The sequence below is a fragment of the Cavia porcellus genome, unplaced genomic scaffold (assembly GCF_034190915.1).
Source record: "Cavia porcellus strain 051 isolate PalLab524CR breed Dunkin Hartley unplaced genomic scaffold, mCavPor4.1 scaffold_19, whole genome shotgun sequence".
Taxonomy (NCBI): domain Eukaryota; kingdom Metazoa; phylum Chordata; class Mammalia; order Rodentia; family Caviidae; genus Cavia; species Cavia porcellus.
In genome coordinates this window covers 54,181,222-54,206,010 of record NW_026947502.1, presented here as the reverse complement: position 1 = coordinate 54,206,010, position 24,789 = coordinate 54,181,222, and the positions used below count along the sequence as shown (strand labels likewise).

At 41.5% G+C, this 24,789-nt stretch overlaps 1 protein-coding gene across 7 annotated transcripts in view; it reads right to left on the bottom strand.

Annotated features, from left to right (window-relative positions):
* Positions 1-24,789, bottom strand: part of Asap1 (ArfGAP with SH3 domain, ankyrin repeat and PH domain 1) — a 356,971-nt gene that overhangs the window by 300,159 nt on the left and 32,023 nt on the right. For all 7 annotated transcript variants that reach the window (XM_063231067.1, XM_063231069.1, XM_063231068.1 and 4 more), the window contains exon 2: positions 14,501-14,586. In XM_063231067.1, coding sequence (XP_063087137.1) covers positions 14,501-14,559 — 59 coding nt within the window. In that variant the 5' untranslated portion in view covers positions 14,560-14,586. The remainder of the gene's footprint in view (positions 1-14,500; positions 14,587-24,789) is intronic.

Here is a 24,789-nt window from a genome sequence, read left to right as displayed (position 1 = left end):
AACTGATCATTAGGACCCCAAGAGGCTTCTGTCTAAGGGACCTGCTTCCATAGCTTGGAGACCAGGGGAGCTTTATTTTTTTTCTGTATTTCTTTATTCTTCTTATTTATTTATTTTTTTTACCGGTACCAGGGATCGAACTCATGACCATGCGCTTGCAAGGCAGGTGCTTGTGCCGCTGAGCTAAATCCCCAGCCCCAGGAGTTTTAGTTTTACAGAGTTGGTTGGGGAAGCCTGAGCTGGGAGCTCCCAGGCTACCACACTCCTATTCCGCTTCCTCCGGCCCTGATCCCTTCTTCTCACCTGATTGGGGAGGCTGTGCCACATTTGCGGGGTGACAGAGGATGGCCTTTTGAGTAGACTTTCCATAGGGGAAGTGTGCCTGCTTGTCTACTTTTCTGACTCCAATCTTTCAATGAATATTCTGCACATATTTTAGAGCAGATGATACATAGTAACAATCAATACTTAGGGAGCACCTAATGCATGCCAGGCACTGCCCATGTGCTTTTCCACTTAGTTCTCAAAACACTTGTAAGGACAAGGAAGATACCAGCACGGCCGCAGTTTACAGATAAGGAAGATCAGACAGAAATTAAGTCACTTCCTCAAAAATGAAACTACCTCTTTTCCTAAGCATTCTCTTAATATTTTTCAAAAAGCAATCATCATCATCTTTGTAATGGCAGCACTGCTTCCAATTCTTTTACCCAAATTTGTCTTTTATGTCTAACCCATTAACACACCACTGGAGGGAGGACAGGTTTTTATCTGGCCTGCAACTGTTGACATAGTGAACAGTAGGGATCTCTGGGATTGCTGTTCCTTATAGTGCTTTAAAAAACTTCAGGAAAATGATGGACGAACACTAACGGTGGACAGCAACAAACAGAGAGTGCAGGAGGGAACATACTATGCAGAGTTGCCAAGCCCCTTTCTTAGAGACGTTGTGTGTTGACACGCTGCACCATCAGACACTCAAGGCTGCCTACAGAACAAGTACCTTTCCAATGCTGTATCCGACCCAGTCAGGTCCTTGGCATAACTTCCAAGGAAGAGTCAGAGGCCAGGGAAATGTACCCAGGCTCAGGCTGCCAGGCAGGGGAAGCCAGGAGGTAGCAGATTAATCATAAGGGAGCTTTCCCATCACGGTGCTCCTTTCCCATGACCTTCTCAGCCCTTGGCCTAAGAAACAAATAGCAAAGAGGGGCCTTACCATTAACCTGGGACCCCAACAGGCAGCTCCCTGCCATAATGCAAGGGAAACTACTTCCGGCTATTAGAGATAGCTAAATTAGGTAGAAGTATTGTGGGCAGTCAGACAGGGCTGGGCCCTCCAGGGCGTCAGTGCATCACAATTGTGGCTAAGGTGCATCTGAAGAAGATTAAAATCACAATGCCAGATTCAGGTAGTTCTCAAAGGATGAATGGATTTCCTGTATAAATAAACCATTATCTCCTTCTGGATAGGCCATCCTCTCCCACCTACTAAGACTAAAGCTAAAACTAAAACTAACACGAAGAGTAAGAATAAAACTAAGACTATAGATTATCAACCAGGGTTAATGATGTCATCTATTGTTAATATTGGATGATGTCATCAGTGTTACTATTGGACCAATATTACCTAAGCAACTGTACCTGTAATCTCACTGGTTGATTATATGTTGTACCAACCCCTTGTTAGTTTGCTCTTCAGAGAAGCAGACTCATTGGCAACTCCTTCAAGACCCCTCCTTTCTCAGGAGCTATTCCCAGTCCCCATTCCTACTTCCCATTCATTTTCTCCAATAAATTTTCAAATTCTTAACCTCCACTAGAACTCATTCTTCAACTTTGGTAAACACAAACTTAGGGTATCAGACATCTAGCACTTCCCACCTATCAAAGCCTCAGTTCCTGGCTGGTAACCCGGAGGCACTCAGCAAGAGCAACACTTCCTGTCTAGAAACTCAGAAACACTGAGAGAAATGTGGGGCCCCACTCTCCAGACACCTGCTGTTAAGCTGCAGAGAAGAAGAGGGCAATAGAATGCATACTCCAGACCCCATGCAGTGTCATTACAGAAGCTTGCATGAGTTACACTGTATCACCAATGTAAATCAGATGACATCACATTGGCACACCCTTCATCTAGTAGTACCAGTGACCCTACAGGAAAGCAGAACAGAAATGACCAGTGACAACAGGCAGAGCTCAGAGTGACATGATTTACAGCCAAGGGACACTGACAATTTTTGTAACACCAGAAGCTCAGAAAAGGGAAGGACTATCCCCTGTTGGATGCTAAGAGCTGAATCCCACAGACACCCTTTCAAACTTCTGCCCTCTGAGAGGGTAAATCTCTTGTTATTTCCAACTGGAAAGCCGGGGTGGCACGCTGTGGAGCCAGCCCTGGGGAACCCACACAGCACCAGCCAGCCTTCCAACTCTCGCCAAGAAGTAACATTCTGTGCACCTTGGAGTCCCAGCAGCTGGTGCAGTCCCCAGCACAGGTGGACCTCACAAAGTATTTGTTGAGGGAGCAACTTAAAAAAAAATAAACTCAGGAAAAGGCTGGGGATGAGGCCTGGGGCAGTGTTCGCCCAGCATACACAAGGCCCCCCAGGGTGGAGCTCTTTAAGCAGAGGCACCACATCTTTCATCTCTACTAAGAAGCCTGAGCAAATGAGGTGCTCAACAGACATATGTAGAACAAACATAAATTTTAAAAGGAGTGAGCAGTGAGCCCCGAAAGGCTTTGCAGTGAGCCTTTCTCATTTACTTCCCGGGATTTTGCAGAGTGCAGCACACAGCAGCTGCTTCGGACTTTCTAAGGAGGGAAGGGAAATAAGAAGAGGGTGGGAGACAAGACCAGGACCACAGTTTTACATGCCTTCAATACAGGTCTCACACTGAGGAATGGCCACCCCTACAAAACAGCCGGTTGAATTTTGAACAGCTTCATTACACTGGGAGCCATTCACAGTAGAACTATCTTTCTGAATGTTTTTCAAAAACACATTTCTTTGGCTTTTGCATCTAGAATTCTTGAGGCTTCCTAACCCTTCCAACTATGTTAGAAATGCAGAGTGCAGAGGTCAGTCCGTGGTGTCCAGCTCCAGGACATATTTCCTGTCCACGTGCAGCCTGCATTCCTGACCCCTGCCCTGTGGCCACAAAAGGGCATCAGCTGGGCTTGGGGACATTCAATTTGGGCTGACAGGCTGTGGTATCCTAGTGACAGCGCTTCTGCTTTGACACTTGGAAAGGTGGGGGAGAGGCCTGGAGAAGTTTCCCATGGGCTTGCATAGCAGGGTTTAAAGCTGGGGCCAGGTCATTGCTACATATGGAGAACAGCCCTGGAGAAATGGCCATATGACTTTGCCACTGGCTCAGAATTCCTTCCCCTTCTGTACTGCTGCCTTCCTGGCAGTGTCTGGGGCAGAAAAGCAAACAGCTCTAGCTCCTTATTCCCTGGGCCTTGAGCTGTCCCCGGATGGATGGCATCTGCACTGAGGGTGTTGTGATCTTATTTATTCCCTTCATCTACTTTGAAACAGGAAGTCCTAAACTTGTGTCTCTACTACATGCACAAAGTGCCCATTCTTGCAGTCCCCTTTCTGTTCTTTGGCACTCAAAACCCTAGCACCAACCTGCTCTGGGTAGGTTAACAACTGTAATGGTGACCAAAAAAAAAAAAGAAAAAAGAAAAGCCGAGCCTTCCTTAGTTACAGATGGAGGAGAATGCTATATATATATTTCTTGTTGGAGCTCACAGGTGGTCGGTTAGTTTATCTAGTGAAATGGGAACCTTTCCCCCATTGAAGACATCAGGAGAGAAGACCCTAGGCCTGCATGGCTGGGTCGGCTTACGTGTTCTCCTGTGACACCAGGCTGTGCCACACTGAGCCTAACCTGGTGGCCACCAAACCGTGCGGTATTTATCTCTTGCCTTTTCCTCTAGCCAGAAAACCCCAGGAGGGCAGTGCCATATCTGCTGCATGTGCTCTTGTGTCCTAAGCATCCTAGTCCAGTTCCTGGCACCCAACTGATTACGGTGTATTACAGGAATGAATGGGTTGATTAGTCCTTTGAAATAAAGGTTCAGGGCCTTAAGTTGCAGTCCAGAGCACAGGCAGGTATAGATTTCACCGAGGCTCTATGGTGACCCAGCGATAGGTCTTTATGAAGATAATACATTAAACCGTCTATGTAACATTCAGAGAATTTTTACAGAGAGACCAGAACCCAGATCACAAGACAATGCCAGCAGAACCCTGGGTATCTACACCTCACATTCCCTTCTGGACACTAGATCCTCACTGCCCTTCTGTCCCTGATCTTCAATACCCAGTATCAGTAGAAAAGTCAAGAATAGTGGTGGTGCAGTAGTAATAGTAGCACTTCAAAAGTAGTAGCAATAACACTGGCTATACAGCAGCAGAAGTCATTCACAGTAGAAGCAGTAGATGATGGGACAGTTAACAGTAGAAATAGCAGCAATGGTAAGAGTAACAGTGATGATCGAAATCGAAGTAATGGTGGGACTAAACCAGTAGTGAGTAGGAACAGCAAACAGTGGTCACAGAAGTAGTACTGTGATCAAAGTGAGAGTAACAGGAGTAGCAGTCACAGTAGAGGCAATTAGAAGCAGTAGTGATAGAGCAGTAGTCATGATAATGAAGAGTAGTAACCGGGCTAACAGTGACGGGAAGTGTGGAAGCAGCTGTCGAATAAGTAGGAGTAATTGTGATACCAGCTCACACTCGTATAGCACTTAGTATGTGCCAGGCACTGTTCCTACGCGCTCCATCTTAACTCATCCAGTGCTCAAAAGAACACTTTTTGGTGTATAAGTTACAGAGTTGCATAAAATAGGTTTTTACAGATGGGAAAGTCGAGGCACAGACAGGCTAAGTAGCTTTTCTGAGGTCACATAACTGGAACCATGGATCTAGGGATCAAAACTCCAGCAGTCTGACTACACAGCTGACCCTCTATTAGTGTTGCCAAGAAGGACCAGAACTAATAATCATTTGTTTCTGCTTCTATGGTAACAATTCTTAATTTAGTAAGCATACAGACTTGTAGAATAAAGATTATATTTCCTAGGCCTTTGTTGCAGCTAAGTGAAACTAGAAGATCAAATTCTGGCAGTAGGATATAAGCAGAAGCAATGGGTTAAACTTCCAGGAAGTATTCATAAAGGGAGGAGGTCTGTCTTTATTCTTGTTCTTTTCTTCTGTTGGTGGATGTGATGGCTGGAGCACAGGCATCTACAATGGGACGATCAGGCACTTTTGAGAAAGAAGGACCACATGGCAGAGAAAAAGAGGGACAACTTTACAAAGATTCTGTCTGAAATTTTACACAAAGAGACACTATAGGGCCAGGGATATGGCTCAGCTGCACAGTGCCTGCCTGACAAGTGTGAAGTTGTGAGTTCAATTTCCAGCACCAAGAGAAAGACAGAGAGAATCAGAGACAGGGAGAGACAGAAAGAATGTAGTTTTTATACTTTAAAAGCCAATGATCTTTTAGATTTCAGGTCAATCAAGGCAAAACAATTCTAATAATCCCCCAAATCCCTGCAATTACAATGTAGTTAAAGCTAATGCCATTTGGTGTCAGACAGAACAAACAAAACAAGATCCATGAGTGTACAGTCCTGTAGTAGATAAACTATGAACAGAAGCATGCAAGCCTCATTTCCTCCGGAAAGTGGACACATCTTTTTTGGGTCACTTCAAAAGCCTCAGATTTGACTTCTAACTTCCAGCTTCTCACTCATCAAGTATCCCTTGCTTGTTTAATCATCCTTACAAACTATTTTCACCATAACAAAACTGAAACAGCAATGCTTTGCCTACTGTATGCAAGACACCATTCTATGTACCTTTTCCTTTAATGTTCACAAAAATCTGACGCATAAATGTTTATTACTGACTTTTCACAAAAAAAGAAAAAGCAGAGAGTATCTGTGACTTGCCCAAGATCACACAGCGAGTCAGTACCAGGAGCAGGGTTCTACTGCACCCTTCAGCCCTTGCTTTTTCTTCACAACAACCCAACTTTGTGGAAATATCTGCCATGACAGTCCACCCTTATATTAGGTCACATTGATAACCTTAAGACTCTCAGACACACTGCGAGTCTTCTCTGCCGGGTTTTTCATGATTCTTCCTGACCAGTCCAATTTCCTCCTGTGTAATGTAAACGTCCATCTACTCACATCAGTCATACCCCTCAGACTCTCCATTACAGGTTCCTAAACCAGCCTCATTCATCCCAGCTGCACAATGGGATAAATCATACCTCTAAAGGGTCACAACATGACCAAGAGGAGAAAGGCAGGGGTCCCAGGTACAGGTAAAATGAACTTCAAGTCTAGCCGGGAAAGTTTTTTATCTGTGAAATGAATATAGTAATTCACGACCAGAAGGACAACTGGCTGGACTGAAACAAATGAAATAATGGAACCAGTGGATTTGGTTAAAATAGAACCTACTGGACTTCTGGGAAAATGATGGAGTTGTAAGCAGGAAAAACTCACCCTCTCTGAGATTCAGAATCCAGGCACTGGAAAATAACAACTTGGGGCAGAAAAATAAATAAATAAATAAAAAGACAAAAGCAGATCCCCAGGAACTAGAAAGGAACTGGCAGGAAAATTAAAACTGGTTAAGAAAAATGGATGAGATTAAACACGCAGAAGGGAAGAAACAATCCGCACTTCCCCCCTGGCCCCCAGTTTATGGTTTGCTGGAACAAGAGCCTAAATCTGTAGAGACAAACGTTGGGGTCTCTGGAGAGCTTCAGGGACAAACACTGTGGTGGACTAGATCAGCAGACGCTGTAAGCTGCAGGTAAGAGTGAGATTTTGCTCCCATACAAGTCCTTTGACTCCATGTCAGCCATATCCCTGGAGACAGTGCTTGGATAGATGCCATTTGGGGAAGGGTTGACCGAATTCGGGACTCAGGCTAGAACAAGACGTCTTAACTTGAGTGCTTCATGTGTTACACTCCCACAGTGGTTGGGAGACAGACAGCTGGGATCTGGAACTATATAGGCTAGAAATAGATGCCCGAAGGGTTTGAGGTAAGGATGCACGTCCCACAACCATGGCCAGAGGCCAGGCTCTGCTGAAGCGCTCTGATTTCAGAGTCCCAGCACTGGCCACCCTCCTCTTAATTCTGCCGTCTGCTGGGCCTACTACATCCAGCATAGGTCTGTAGTCTGCCTTGTTTATCACCACCATGAACCAGGACACATCTGGAGTTAGATACTGCCTCAAAATTGTAGATCTTGGAAGAACACCATAGTGTCAAAATCACAGATGCTTCTGTCTGTATGCCTCTCTCTCTTTCTATTTCTTTGTTAGCTTCTCTGTTTCTGCATTTGCTTTTGTTTTGGTGTATGTGTTGTTTTTACTTGGCTTTAGTTTATTTTAGTTTGTTTTTTCTTCTCCTTTTTAATTTTTTCTAATTTTGGCTTCACCTATAATTTCTTTTTTCTTTTTCTATCTTCTATTTCTCATCAATGTTTTTCTCTTATCTTTACCTAATTCTAGAATCATCCTTCTGCACAAAAATAAAATCCTTTCTACCAGTTCTCTCTCATAATTCTCATATCATACAGTTTGTTTCAAAATAATTCCTTTTACACTCCTCCATTCCTAAACCCTTTATCTTTAATAGAGTAACCAAAAAGACTTACTAATTTTTGATAGTAATTAACTATGCAATTAATGTTGAATTGTTTTGTACCATTGGAGGAGAAATAATTGTTGCATTTAAAACATATTAGCTATAGGTCTTAAGGTTGTCTTAAGGTTTACACCAAATTTGTAGATTCCTTCACTAGGCTTAAGGGTGGTATATAAATGATTCTCATGGTATGTTCAACTTCTCTTGGATGATATTATTGTGGCTAATTTGCTTGTTATTACCAGGGTCACAGGACTGTTGCTATTTCTTTTGCTTCATACATTGCGTCAATTTAGGTTTAAAAGTTTAGGTCATTCAGCAGGGGGCCAGGGTCCTTACTTTGTAAACATCCCCAGTCTGTGCAAGAGGAGGGCAAGGATAGACGTGAGAGCCACACCCACCAAAGGGTTTGGTCTGCTTACAATACAAGGCAGGAAAAGAGGCTTGTTCTTCCCCTCCTTTTGCTCTTGTTGCTGTGCTATCTTCTGCCGCCTTGAACAACTGTCTCTGTGCCATGCCACCCTGCCTTGGAGACAGCCAATTATGGACTGAAACATCCACAAACAGTGAGCTAAATAAACTTCCCTCTCCTTAATTTTGAGTGTTGAGTATTTAGTCTCAGCAATGAGAAAAGTAACACATTATTTCTCTGTAAACCAACACTCAGATTATCCTTATGACATTAACAATCCCACAGTACTAGTCCAAGGAACCTGGCTGTTGAGCTAATTATGGCTTTTTCCCTTTCCAAATTAACCAAGACGGTCAGGTCTTGTGGCTGAGACAAAGGACTATTTAGCCATGCCCAAAGTACATTACTAAAAAGCAACTACAGTGATCTCTATGCTAGCAGCAAAGTGTCTACATTATAAGCATCCATAAACCTCAACACAAAATAGAAAAACCAACCAGAAACATGACAAGACAAGGTAACCAAATGTCTTCCAAAACTCCTGACTCCCCTAAAGCCAATCCAGTGAGTGCCAAGAAGCAGAACAATACCAGCCACAAACCTGAATTACTTGAAAGGGTAACAGAAGAGTTCAGAGAGCTCTCTGTGGGATCACAGAAGACATATGTAAACAGATAATGGAAGTAGTAGCCAAAATGATGCGGGAGTTTTTAGGAGACCTCATAAAAAGCTAGATGTGCTAAGGAAAACATTGCAAGATATAAATGGCCAGTTTGGCAAGGAATTAACGGCTGTGAGGTTTCCAATCAGAAGTCCAGGACATTAAACATCGTATTGAAAGGATGGGCAGAGGCAACCAATGTGAGGAAAGAATTTCAAAGGTAGGAAACAATTGTGCTATCAATGATCAGTTTCTCAGATGCCTTAAAACAAGAGAACTTGAAAAATGGAACCAACAGCTACTAGATGATGCAAAGGCTAATCTGAGAGTAATTAGAATAAGTGAAAAATCAGAAGGCAACATAAATTGCATAAAAAAACTATTCACAGAAACAATGGCAAAAATTTCCCAAATACAGTGAAAGAAATAAATACACAGACAAGACATATATAACCTCAAATAGCTATGGACAAAAGAGAAATTCTCTAAGCCATGTTATACTCAAAGTACCCCAAGTGTACCACAGGGCCAGAATCTTAAAGATGTAAAGAAAAGCAACTGATCACATATAAAGATAAATCCATTAGAATTACAGCAGCCTTCTCTACACAAACCTTAAAGGCCAATATGACATAGAGAAAAATTTTCCAAGTCCTAAAAGATAACAACATCCAGCCCAAACTTCTGTATCTTGCAAAACTTTCCTTCAAAATTGATGGAGCGAATAGTCAGATCCCAGCCCTGTCAGGTTCCTGGGCTGGCAAACAGGAAGTAGCATATCCCATCCCATCCCCACCATAAGCAACTGGCTTATCTGGAGAAGTACAGGCCCTGACAATAGCTATCGAGGTGAAATGCAATTGGATGCCTGTGGTGCTTCCTTGTTTCACTAACATTGTAGGTCTAGGGCCAGTGATCTGATCATAGGCTCAGAGGATAGTGGTACGCAGTGTGACATCTAGGGGGGGATCCTTCTGAGGGGTACAGCCATTGTTGATTCCCTATGGGTCTTGTTTTGGAAGTCCTATATCATTTCTATTCTTTTGTTGAGCTGGGTTGTATTCTCTTTTGCTTTGTTTGATTATGTCAGATCTGATGGCAGGAACAGATATTTCAAAGATAGCAAGATATATTATGGTAGCAATTTTGGAGTTACTATACGCTTGTTTTGAAGTCCTTTACTGCATTCATTATTTTGTTTTTGTTGTTTCTATTCTATTGTGTTCTGTTTGATTTTTACTATGTCCAAAGTCATTTGCAGCTATTTTGAAGATATCAGAAAGCATTATGGTAACTATTATTGATTTCGTAATATTTTGAGGCCTCTATCTCTTACAATAGTTTGTTTTGATTGGTTTTATTCCGTTTTATCCTCTTTAAAGTAAATTTAAAAATTGATGGAGAAAGACGGTATTTCCATGACAAGGAGCACCTCAAAAGATTCATACCACCAAATCAGTATCACAAAAGTCTCTCAAGAAATAGTCTAGAAAGAGTTAAAGACAACAATGCCGTTAAGTCAAAAAGGCTGGAGGCACCTGGCAGAATGAGCTGCTAAGTAAAAATTTAAAAAAGAGAAATCAACAACAGGAAAATAAGGCACTGACAAGAATAAGTTAATACTTCCTAGTAATAACTCTCAAAAGTGAATGTTCTCAATTACCCATCAAAAAACACAGACTGGCAGAACAGATCAAAAAAACAAAAGCCAATGATATGCAGTATACAAGAAACACATCTAATTAAAAATGGAACTCAAATTAAAAATTAAAGGATAGATTCTACACAACAGGGAAAATATAGGAATAGCTGTCCTAGTTACAAATAAAATGGATTTCAAGCCAAAACTGATCAGAAGAGACAAAGGTCACTACATGTTGATTAACAGGAAGAGACAAGTATGTGCCAAATACTGATGTACTCAACAACATGAGTACTAATGGAGATAAATAATAAGATAAACACCAATAGAGTCACCCCACTATCACAAATGGACAGATAAACTAGACAAAAACACCAAGAAAGAAATACTCATGCTTCGTCCAACAACAACGCAATACACATTGTTCTCAACAGCCTACGAGACTTTCTCTAAAATAGACCCAATGTTAGCCCATAAAGCATGTTAAGTAAAAGCAAAAGAGATAAGATTATCTCATGTGTAAGTGTAGTACAATGAAACTAGAAATCAATGGCGAAAGAAATCACAGAAACTTTGCAGTAAAAGGACATTAAATGATACCTTCCTGAATAATCAGTGGGTCACAGACTCAATTCAGGAAGAAATTATATAATTTCTACAATAAAATAATAATGCCAGTACCACATAATGGAATCTATGGGACACAACGAAAGCAATCCTAAGAGGGAAATTTTATACTGGTGAATTCCCATATCAGAAAAACACTTAGCTCAAACAAATAATCTAATGATGCACCTCAGAGTCCTATAAAAACAAGAACAATCCAGATCCAAAGCTACCACAAGTAAGGAAATTATGAAGATCAGAGCGGACATTAATGAAATTGAGACTTTCAAAAATACAAAGAATTAATGAACTGAAAAGTTAGTTTTTTGAAAGAATAAACAAAATAGGCAAACCCTTAGCCAACTCTACCAAAATAAGGAAAGAAAAGATGCAAACTCATATAAAAGGCAAAATCAAAACAGACTGTGCCAAAATCCTGAAGATCATTGGTAACTACTTTGAGAAACTGTCTCCTAACAAAAAAGAAAATTCAGAAGAAATGGTTACATTGCTAGATACATATGAACTACCAGAGCTGAATCAAAAAAAGATGCAAAAATCCTGAATTATCCAATAGCTAGCAATAAAACTGAAGAAATATTTTTTAAAAAATAATCCAGGTCCCAGTGTCTTCAGTGCTGAATTCTACAGAAATCTAGTATCAGTACTCCTGAAAATCTTTAATGAAAGTGAAAGGGAAACAGTACTCTCAAATTAACTTCTGCAAGCAAGCTTTATCCTGATTCTAAAACCAGACAAAGATCCAATACAAAAAAGAAAATTACAGGCCAATCCCTTTAATGAACGTAAATTAAAAACTTAAATTCCCAATGAAATACTGACAAAGAGAATGCAGCAAATCATGAACAAAAAAGATCATACATAGTGACAAAGTAGGATTCACTCCAGGGATGTAGAGGTGGTTTGACAAATGCAAATCAATAAATGTAATACACTACATAAACAAGAAACAAGGGGAAAAAAATCACAGGACCATCTCAATAGACCTAACAAAAAGCATTTGACAAGATCCAACATCCATTCATGATAGAAACCCTGAGGAAAATAGGTACAGAAGGTCTTTATCTCAATCTGCAAAAAGCCATCTATCACAAACCAAGAGCCAACATCATGCTAAATGGAGAGAAGCCAAAAGCTTTCCCTCTAAAGTCAGGAACAAGACAAGGATGTTTGCTATCACCACTGCTGTTCAATATAGTGCTTCAAACAGTAGCCAGAGCAATTAGACAAGAGAAAGAATTAAAAGGGATATGGACAGGAAAAGATAAAGTTAAATTATCGTTGTTTGCAGAAGACGATCCTTCATATAGAAGACCCCAAAAATTAACCAAAAGACTCCTGGAATTAATTAATAACCAAATTCAGTAGTATAGCAGAACACAAAGTCTATACTCAAAAAATCAACAGCGTTCCTCTACATCAGTAACAAACTCAGTAACAAAAATTAGGGAAACGATTTCTTTTACAATACTACTAAGAAAAATGAATACTTAGGAATTAACATGACCAAGGAAGTGAAAGAACTCTATGACAAAACTAAAGTACTCTGAAAACAAGATTGAAGAGGACATTAGAAAATGGAAAGCTATACTCTGTTCCTGGCTGGGTGGAACCAGTATCTTCAAAATGGCCATATTTCTAAAACTGTTGCACAAATTTAACACAATCCTTGTCAACCAACAGCATTCTTCACAGAACTAGAGAAAATAACCTTACAATTCATATGCAACCAGATGAGACCTACAATATCAGAAGCAATTCTGGGCAACAAGGGAAGGCAAGAATCATCACAATCCCAGACTTCAAGTTAGACTGCAAATCTACAGAAAAATAAAAGGCATAGTATTGGCAAAAAACAGAGCCATGGATCAACGCAACAGAATAATGAATGCAGAAACAACTCTAGGCACACTCAACTACTGAGTCTTTGACACAGGGGCGACTTTCCCTGCAGGAAAGACTCTAACAAATGTGCTAAGGGGAACTCAATAACTACCTGCCAAGGATTGCAATTAGACCCAGATTTCTCCCCATGTGCTAAAGTAAAATAAAAATGGATCAAAGAGCTACATATTAAAACAGAAACACTTATTCTGTTGGGATACAAAACAGGTAAAACTGAAAGACAGGAGTAGGCAAAGACTCTCTAAACGAAGATCCCTCACTGCATAACGAACACAACGAACCTCAACAAGAGGATCATACCAAATATAACAGCTTCTTCACAGCAAAGGAAACCATCACATCAACCAACAGAGTAAAGAGAACCTATGGAAGGGGATAAATTTTTGCCAGCTATTCCTTATGGACTAATAACCTGAATATATAAAGAATGTCAGTTAATTAGACCCCCAAAATTTAAAGACCCAATCAAAACTGGGCATCTGAAATAAAAAGACACTTCTCAGATTAAAAAGTACAAAGGTGAATAAATACATAAGAAAATGTTCAACATTAATAGTCATTCAATAAATGCAAATTATAACATATAGAGGTTACATCTCACTCTAGAAAGAATGGCCTTCCCCAAGAAATCAGACAATAACAAATGCTCGTGAAGCTACAGAGAAAAAGGAACCCTCCTTCACTGTTGGGGGAAGAGTAAACCTGTACAACCACTGTAGAAATAAGTATGGAGATTCCTTAAAAAACTAAAAGTTCCACATGACTCAGCTCTTCCCCTTATAATTATCTTCCCCAAAGAGTTACATATATCAAATTACAGTAATACACACATACATGTTTATAGCAGCACAATTCATAATAACTAAACCTTGGTAACAGCCTGTATGTCCATCAACTGATGAACAGATTAAGAAAATATGCTATGTATACATAGTGGAGTACTACTCTTCCATAAAGGAGGAAAACTTGAGTGATTTGTTTTAAAAAATGGGCGACCTTGAGATCTTAATGTTAAATGAAATAAGTTGGATACAAAGCTTAAATATCACATAATTTCTCTTACATAAGAAAACCAATATATAAATAAAGTGTAAATAAAAAACAAAAGGGGAAGATAGAAGCAGAAAAAAGTTATTGTAAGCCAGCATGGCCAAAGTATTTAAAAGTGTGCCTTGATTTAATATAATTGTCATTTGCATTTTATGTCTTTTGCTCTGTTAGTTTGGCTGTTAATCTATGTTTATGATATTAACTTGATAAGAATTTATAAAACAAAATAATTCTAATACTAGCAAAAATAAAAAATTCAAAAGGGTGCATGGGAAGGGGAATAAAGAACTGAGATGTGTTATATAGATGCACCAATTGCCCGTAATGAATGTAAAAATAAAATAAAATAGCACCTTCTAATGGTGGTACTGTTGTTGCGGTTCCTGATTTCTCTCTGGTACCATCACAATCCCAACTTCCTCTCCAAACAAAGGCAAAGGATAATTCATGTGATAGAAAACTCTTTGAGAACCCATGAGGCTGGGCTTTCTAGACAGGAAGGGACCACTCACCGATTCCATAGTGAATCTCTTGACGAAAAACTGGAGAGCCTGGAGGCTGAAGATCTCATGTCTCAGCCGTCACATCAGAAAATTTCCTGGAGAGGGGACAAGAAGAAAAGGTGACAAGGGTCATTCAGTGGGACGAGGAAGCCAACACTGTCCGAGGCCAACGTGTGACTTCATTTGGAGGTTGGTGCCTGTCTTAGTTACTTTTCTCTCATTGCTGAGACAAAATACCTGACATACAAAGTTAAAGGGGGAAAGGTTTATTTAGCTCACAGTTTGTGGAGGTTTCAGTCCATAATTGACTGGCCTCAAGGTAAGGTGGCTTGGCAGAGGGGCATCACAGAGAACTGTTCACGGAGTCTACAAGGTAGCACAAGCAAGGAGAGATCTTAATAGTGTTTTTCTGTCTCTCATATTGTATCCAGGTTACCAGGATTAGGGTAATGCTGGACCATTTAGTGGGCTGATTTAGTAACCACCCACTTTAATCCTAGCACCCTTATTGCTAGCTTTGCACCATGAATCAATTACACATCTATATTCAGCCTCCTCTGGAAAAAGTCCCATCTATGACCACATAAGGCTTTGTGGGGACATTTAATACGAGCCACAACAATGCCCTTGTTAGGAATGACCTGGCTGCACAGAGTGGCTGTCTAGACAAACAAGAAAGGAGAAGCAAGAAACCCCTATCTTAGGTACACACTTTGTGGCTGGCACCTCCATCACTGCATTTCTGTGCAAGAAGCTGCTCGGGAATCCTTGTATTCTATTTCTAGCTCTGTGTTGGAGAGCAATTTACAAGTCATTAACTTTCTTAGACCTAGGCCCCTAAACATGAAATTAAAGTGGGTGTAACAGACAGACATCTGTACTGCGTGCCCACTGGAAGGCAAAGGTGCCCCCCCCCCCCAGCAAAGAGAACAAGGTCCAGGAAGAAAGCAGACATAGACGGACATATACATTCTAGAACAGGCTCTCTGAACCTGGGAGAAGGCTCTAATTAATGCATGTACACTAAAGCTTAATTAATTGCTGAACACCTGTGCTGAGCACAGGAAGTCTGGGATGAAAGGTTACATAAGGGAACAGTTTCAGTATTTGCAGAATGAAGGGAATGAGGGATGGGGGTGTGTGAAAACATCATGAATCAAGGGACCTGCTTAGTACCTCTCCAGGAGCCCTAGCTCAGATTGGCACACAGGGCCAGAAATTCTTGACTCCATCATCTCCCTAATCCCTATGTGTGGTCCACCCGCAAGTCATGTCTGCTTCCTAACAACCTCTAACCTGCTCCATCTCCACTGACGCAGCCTGAACCAAACATTCTTACCGGGCCACTGCAACTGCCTCCTAACACCTGTCACTACCATTATCTCTCACAATGAACCCAAAATGATATTCATTCTCATTTTTATTCTCATTCTCACTCTCTTTCTCTCATCTCCCCACAAAATTTTGTACATGCACAAAACAGAGAAGAGTACCCTAAAATCCATGTGCCCACCAACCAGCTCCAATCACCACTAATCCATAAGCTACCACCCAACCTAACCACCAGCAACCCACAATCAGCCTTAACTATCTCTACTCTCACCCTTCCCTTGACACATTATAATTTCGAAGGAAATTCCAGACATCTTATCATCCTACCATTTCAGTTGTATTACAGTATGTATCTCTAAGATAAGATCTTTCACAAAAATACAACTTAAGTAGATTACTACATGAAAAAATACGGTAATAATGCCTTGACATCAAACATATACACAATATCTAAATTCTTAAAAGCTTCATAAATGCAAAATTCATGCTTTTTAAAAATTAAATCCAAGTACATCTTACAATTGGTTGGTGTGCAAAATGAGATTTTTACAACACAGATTTGTCTGTGTCATTTCCTAGCTTTTCACCTTCAACAACCCCTTAGTGACCAGGGTAAAACTCTAAATCATGGACGAGGTTCTGACTCTTGTCCACCTCTCTGGCTGTGTCTTGTTTAAAGGCTCACTGCTACAGCCACTTGAGCTTGGTTTAGGTGCTGGAACAAGCTGTGATTCTCAGCCACGGCCCCTCCCCATGCTGTTCCCTCTGCCTTGACAGCTACTCCTTTCACCCTCTTTGCCTAGTTAACTCCTGTACTTCTGCAAATGTTACATCCTCCAAGGACTATCTGCTGCTCATGGGATTAATCTGAGATTGTAATTACATAGATGCTCCTCAACTTAGATATGCTTATGTCTCGTCCTGTCGTGAATTCACCACTATAAATTAAACTATCCTAAATTTAAAAATGCATTCAGTGTACCCAATACTGAACATCTTAGCTTAGCCCAGCCGAACTTAAACTTGCTTAGGACACTTACATTATTCGACAGTTGGGCAAAACCACCTACTATAATGCCTACTATGTAATAGTGTTGAATATCTCATGTGATTTATGTGGTACTGTACTGAAGTGAAAAAAAACCATTATATTGGTATAATTTTTCAGCACCCTAAAGTCAAAAAATTGTAAGCCAAATCATGGTAAGCCAAGGTTGTGTATTCATTAATGTGAAGATCAATTATTATTTGTTGATGAGATTCAATTACAAGATAGGCAAATACAAAGATTATCTTTGGACTTACTCATTGGTGTAACCCCATCACCAACCATGCAAAGCCAAACAGCAACACTGATAAATAAATATTTGTTGGATAAGTGACTGAATCACTTCCTTCAAATTTAGATGCCAGTAGCGACTGACTCAATTTTCTTGAATCTTAAATCATGCATTTAAATTAGATGAGGAAGCAAGAAGCTTACCCTAAAGTTCATACAGAAATGCAGTGGCTTCAGGATAGCCAAAAAGACCTTGGAGAACAATGTTGGAAGGATCATATTTCCTGACTCTGAAGCCTGCTACAGAGCTACAGTAATCAGAGGGGCTGGTAATGGTCTGTGGGTAAATACGGGGTCACGTTAAGAATCACAGATCATGACCTTCCTAAAGCACTGACCTCCAGATCCCAACTTTACTGCGCGTACATCTCTGAAAAGCAAGGGCGTGTTACTTGCCTCACCCAGTCTCTCCTCAGATTGCTCTTCTTTTGCTCTCCTTGCTTCACCCCAGTGGACTGGCAGAGGTAATGTGGCAGCCTGGACCCTTCCGCTACACTCCCAACACAATTCTGAGTTATAAATCTCTGCCCTTGGTCTCGTAACTTTTAGTGCTTCACACCATGGTGGGTCAAGTTCATTTCCCTCCCTCTTTGGGTTTTGGACTGGACTATGACTTGCTTTAGCCAAAGGACTGTGCATAGAAGAGATAATCAGGACAGTCCTAAGTCTGCCCCTCCTGCATTCTCACGATGGGCCAGGCAAGGAGCATGTCTCCTCCACCCCTATCATTGCTGCATTTGAGTCTGGGCCCCAGGTAAAAGACAAATGCAACAGATCTGAACCTAACCACAAATCCAGCAGGAGCCAGTCACCCTGATCAGCCAAGCCACAGCCATGAACATAAAACTAAATGCCTACTGTCAAGCAAACCATTACAATTCAGAGGTTTTTGTAAAATTGACTAATATATCTAGGAATACTAATACAGAAGTAAAATGAGTATGAACACAGGTTAGAGAACAGGAAATCCAGGCAGGCAGACAGCACAAATATGATGACAAATGACAGAGCCACTCTTGTACAGTATCTACTTTATTAGCATCAATGTGACCCTCATAAAAATCCTGCAAGAGACATAATGGGCCAGCTTTACAAGCGAGAAAATCAAGGCTCAAAGATATAAAATAATGTGTGTGGAAGGACTGGGATACTGCCCCAAGCTGTCTGACTCGGAAACTTCATGCCAGGCTTTTGCTACATGAAAAGCCCTTGTAGATGCTGTTATCTGAGACACTGGTCCATGACTCCACTCCACCCTTGTCCCATTCTTTCCTCATTTTGGGCTTTTCAGGAGAGGCTGCTGGGTAAAGGGAAAGGCTACTAGGCTAAAGTCAACAGGGTCATGTTCCAACCCCAGCTAGGCCAGTAAATGCAGTGTCATCTTCCTCTTAGGCTCTCAGGTTCTTTGTTTGTGAAATGAGGCCACTAGCTTGACCTACATCACTGTCCCATCATGAGCCTGTGAAGAGATGGAGTGTGGAGAAGCCATGGAAATTGTGACGCCAAAATCAACTCACACCCTCCCCTTCAATTCTGAGCCCATCCCAATGAGATTAGCACCTACGCATGTGTGAGGATCTTTCCCACAGTACTCTGGGGTAGCGCTCGGTTAGAACATATTCATGCTCTGAGATTGATTTTATCAGAGATTTTTCCTTCCAGTTATGAAAGTAATCCAAGGCTATCAGGAAAACCATAAGATATAAAATAAAAATCATTTATGATATTAACACCTAAAGATAAATATTGTTAAAATATTAACACCATTTTCTTTCTGATAAGTTTAAGATGAATATTATATCTCTATTAACATGATTTTCTCAGAAACAGAGATCTACCAGTAAGAGAAAAAAAACTTCCACTATGTAGTCATTCATTCATTCAACAAATTCTTATATTGTATGTGCCATGTTTTTACTGTCTGAAGACAGATTCAAACATAAAAGTTAATAATCTTAAAAAATTAATACGCATATTCACTTTTTTATTTAGGCTGAGGCAGGAGGATTACAAATTCAAGCCCAGCTTAGGTACCTTGGCAACTTAGTGAGAGCTTTTTTCAAAATAAAAAATTCTAAGGGAGGCGAGTGGGGGTGGGGTTATTCCTTAGTGGCTGGGTCTGAGTTCATCTCCCAATACTGCAAAATCAAAGATAGATAGATAGATAGATAGATAGATAGATAGATAGATAGACAGACAGATAGTGATGATGATGTGAGGATTCGTCCTTGTTAGAACCTGTATTCTCACAGTATAACCTACTATTAAAATTTGGCTTCCAGAAAAATGTATCTGAGTTAGAACCCAGACCATGACGCACTGGTGACTTGCAGATCCTTACATACTTTTCAGGACTCTTATCTCCAAACCTGGGATTATTAAAGTACTTACCTCGTACAGTCACTATGAGAATTAACAAGATCATGTAGTTAAAAGACTGAGAAAAAATGCTTGGTTTCCAGTAACCGATGAATATGTGGTTACCAGTGATGTTAGTGGTGATCACACTCTTTGGTCCCCACAACCATGATACAAGAAGAAACTCAGAGGTGACTGCAGGTTACCAGTTGGGCTCTGCAGACTCCACTCCTCCAGGAACCAGCAGAAAGACTATAGAAGGAGAGGGAAGTGGGGACATTTATCCATCAACAACCATCCCTTTCCAACCAGGCACGGTATCAGACAGAGATGACACAGGTCTTTACTGGCGGTACTCAGGACACAGACACGGAAGTGATGACCTCTGTAAGTATGCACTCTACAAACATCTGCGGAAGAAGCACCAAAGTGTTTCTTTCCACAGCCCCTCATGTCTCACTGCTCCAGGGAGAGAAGATTAAAAGCGACCACCGGCTACAGGGAGCGGGCTTCCATTCCCATCAAGCATCACATCTGCTAATACCCACAGGTCTGTTTTTCCACTGAAAGTCACCCTAGACCGACTATGTATCAGTCAGGACAGCCAGTCCTAATGCCTCGCAGGAGGAAGGAACAGAAACAATTTTGGCACATAAACTCTTCTGTACTGCCCATCCCCAAGCAAGCACTGAGTTTTACTCCCCAGGAGCCTGGCTGTTCAGGGAGTGTGTCCTTTGAAGAGGGGGTTATGAACTCTTGAATCATCTGCACTGGTTACAGCTGGGACAAATTTTTCCTCCCATAAATCAATAAAATATTTATCCTACTTACCATTGCATTCAAAGCAGTTAGGGTTCACTTCAGAAACATATTTCATATCATATCATATCATGGCCATACATATGACACAAGAGGATTTACAAGGTGGGCTTACAATGGTGCCTGCAGAGTCAGGCATGGAAGGGTGCAATAGGGCTGTCTAAGCGTGGGACAGCCAGAGGAATTAGGCAAAAGTAAAACCCCTGGACTTCATGGCGGAGCCCTGTGTGAGTGTGTACATACAAGGAAGCCAGAGGCTGCGCTGGAAGCCTGGAGACGGACATCCCAAGGTAAAGGCAAAGACTGGAGCTCCTCTGAAGAAGCAGACGCAAGACTTCTGCTTTCTCTTTTTATTCCATCCAGGCTACAAGCCGGATAGTTGGTGCCACCCACATTCAGGATTGGTCTTGCTCTTCAGTCAGTCAGTCATTCATTCAAATACACACCAAATTGTGCTAAACCCAGCCTGGCATTTCTTATGCAAGTTGACACCACAATTAACTATCACAATCTACTCCTTGCCAATCTGGCAACCAAATGCATTTTCTTACACCATACATAGCCTCCAGATACAACAGTAAGTCCCGAACTATGCCTAACATGATACAACTATCCTACGTACAAACAGAAGCCCACACCACTGAATCCTCTGCCAAAACAGAAGGTAAAATTTTCTTTTGGTGATGTTTACTCCTAATATTTCAAACCTTAAAGACTCAAAGAAGAAAATAAAGGTATCTGTTTAATACACATGCAAGATATGCACAAGCATATTAACAAAATAGGAGAGAAAAATGAGAATTATTAGAATTACAATCCTCATTTCTATCACTGGTCACGCAGTTGTAGCTAGTATTGATAACTACCTTCTTCTACTGCCCATTCTGTATTCCCTCAGCCTTCAGCAACCATCTATGCAGATCCATTTCCTAGCAGGGTGACCCAAGCTTTCATTCCTGAAGGTCCTGGGCCATTTGTCATACTCCCTAGAGTGGGTGGTTATAGTTTTCCACTGACCTTAATAATAGGAGGCACCCTCATGGATATCCTCCACTCACAGTATAGTCTTCCTTTTCTCCACTGTGCAGTAATAGTCTAACTTCCTCTTGATAGTCTGGAGCAAGCATGCCTGCCAACACCGTAACTCCCTTTTTAGCTTGTTTACTAAGAGGCATGAGGAGCCCAAAATAATGGGGGTGTCTTAGCTATTCATTCAATAGAATCATCGTTATGCTTCTTGGTACAAGCCTTCCCTCCTCTGGAACTAAGATTTCTATGCCATCAGAGCATAAAGTTGCAAGAATATGAAGCAAAAATTTTGTTAATGAGTTCCTAGGGGTCATGGCAATTAGTACCATTCCCAGTTCTACCCCTTGACTCCTGCATCCATGATCCCAGCTATGGGAGACAAAGTACCATATAGCAGATGCTGATTCAAAGCTTATACAGCCTGTTGAAGAACTTTGCCCCAGCCGTGCAAGGGCTTAACTGGCACTATAACTTAACTGGCACTATAACTGCAGCTTCTAAAGGTCATTCACCTTTCTATCAATCCAGCAGCTCTTGGATGATGAGGAACATGGTGAGACCAATGAATTCCATGATTGTGAGCCCATTTTCTTGCTTCTTTGGTATTAAATGTGTTCCTTGATCGAGATAGTGGCTAAGGCATTCTGTAAGTCTACAGATAGCAGATTTGGCAGAAGCATTAAGTGTACCATACCCACAGTAAGTGTCTATGCCAGTACAGACAAAGCACTGCCCTTTGCATGACAGAAGCAGTCCAATACAATCAACCTGTCACTAGGTTGCAGACTGACTGCCCCAAGAAATGGTGCAACACTGGGTATTTAGAGTTGGTCTCTGCTACTGACATATTGGGCATTTAGTACATGGCTACACTGACCATGGCCACTTTGCTCATGAACCCACTGACCAATGACTGGGGTGATTAAAGAAAAAGGCTGATTGTTAGCCACGGATTGGGTCAATCCATCCACTTGATTATTAAAGTCCTTTTCTGCTGGGGTTACCTTGTGGTGAGCATTTACACGAGACAAAAATATCTCCCCATTGTTCATCCATATGTGAAGGTCTGATCCCTACCTCTTACCCCAAAACCTTTGCCATCAATTTTCTAGCCGAGTTTCTTCTGAGCCCCTGACCACCCAGCCAGACTAGTGGCTGCAGTTCACAAATCAGTATACAGTTGCACAGCTGGCCATTTTTTCTTCCAGACAAAATGCATGCCCAAGGGCACTGCCCAAAGTTCTGCCCACTATGAAGAGTTCCCTTCACCACTGATCTTAAAGGATGTCCTAAAGGGATGGTAGGGCTACAGCTGTTCACTATTGAATGGTACCTGCGTAATCTGCAGAGAAGTCTGGTTTCCTCTTCCTCTGTCAGCTGATGGTATATCCCAGAGGCCATAGGTTCAGCTGAGAGAGCAAAGACAGACTAGCAGTAGGAATGCTGGGCATTTGGGCAACATCTTCACATAACTCATTTATGCCCCATGGACCCACTGATCTTATATTACAGTATTTACATTTAATGATACATTATTATTGTACACATCCAGCTTTCTGACTTACTGAGTCAGATAACACTCAGCTCACAATAGGCACCGCAGGTCGCACAGTAACCTGGTGTCCAATGGTCAAGCATCCAGTTCCTGATAAGGCTGAGTAGCAGACCAGGAGCTACTTTTTAAAGGAGTATAGTTGTCTGCAGATGATGGCAAAATCCTGAAAGCTTCCACTGTGATTCACCTATGGTTCCTGCCTGAGACTCCAAACAGCATCTACCTCCCACTGACATCTCAAATACCACTGGACCTGCCAGGTGGTAAGGTGTCAGTGGCAGAGCAGTCAGCTTGCACAGCAGTCTAGACCCACCGCAGAACTTTCTCATTTGGGGCCCCACTCAAAACTACCAGTTTTTCAAGTCACTCAGGAAACAGCAGTGTTAAAATCTAAATGAGGCACATGTTTCCTCCAAAGTCCAAATAGGTCCATGTTATGGTTTATACCTAGATGTCACCCTAAAGGCAGATGTGCCATAAGTGGGGCTTTTGGGAGTGGATCATTGGAGCATGATAATGATCAGTACATTAGTTCACTGATGAGTTTACAACTAATGTTATTTGAGAGGTGAAGTATGGTCACTGGGAGAGGAAATGGATCACTGGGGGTATGGCCTGCAAGGGTATATTTCCTCCGCCACCCTGGGTCCCTATCTCTGCTCTCACTGCCACACCAGAAGCAGCCCTCCTCGCATGCCCCTCTGTCATACTGCCATTCTACCCTACCTTGGAGCCTGCTGACTCTGGACTGAAATTTCTACAAGCTGTGAGCCAAAATAAGCCTTGCCAACTTAGTTGTGGGTGTTGGCTATTTATTTTGTTTCTGTGACGAAAAAATAACTAAGATAAATTTTGCTATCACAGAATTGGGGTCAGACATGTGGCTCAGAAGCCTTTTGGATCTATTTTGAAGGGAGAGTTTAGAAAGGTTTGGAGATGCTGGCTGGAAAAGCATTCCAGAAGATGGTGAGTGGAGCTTGATAGGAGATTCTGGTCAAAACTCAGAAGACTAGAATGTTGACCAGTAATGTAGTCAGTAAAACAAGATTCAGAAGATTTCACTGAGGAAGAACTCTATTGGCAGTGGAACTTCCTGTCAATTGCATTATGGTCTGCCTGAAAATGTATCTACATTTTGCTCATGCCCTGAAATTTTGAGGGAGACTGAGCTAAAGGGTAGTGGGCTAATTAATCTGGCAGTAGAAATTTCAAGGTAGCCTAACATTGAGGTTGTCATATGGATATTGTTTGGGCTTATAGTCATTGTGAATCAAGAGCAAAGAGTCTAGGAGAACAATTTTTAGAAGTTTTGAGTTTAGCCAAAAAGAAGCTCTGGTAAATTTGGGGCCTACAAAGATAAGCAGAGGACAGCCTGGTTGCTGAAAAGATTAGCATTAAAAGGAAATTCTTGGGTCAGGACAACAGAAAAATGGCACAAGTACATCAAAGGAACCAGCAGGGCCCCACCTTTGAAAAGCTCAAAACTGCAAAAAATGAAAGACTGCTTTGAAAAGAGAGCCCCAGAGCACTGTATTCCAAAATAACAGAACCACAGGGAATGGGAATTGATTCCCATGGATTCAGTTCACCATGAGCAGCCATTGAGGCACTCAGAATAACTACCAGCAAGATGCAAAAGGGTTCAGCTACGGTGCTAGCTGACAGCAGACCTTGGTGTCATCTCCATGGTGCTGGTTTTTCCTCACATAGTTACAGCTGGTATTGACAACTACCTTCTACTACTCATTCTGTAGCAGAATGCAAGAGCTGTGGGGTCAGGAAGGTTTCCACCCAGATTTCAGAAGCTCTGGCAGTATAGGCCGTGTGCTCCTGAGAGGACAGTGTGTGAAGCTGTGAGAGTGAAAC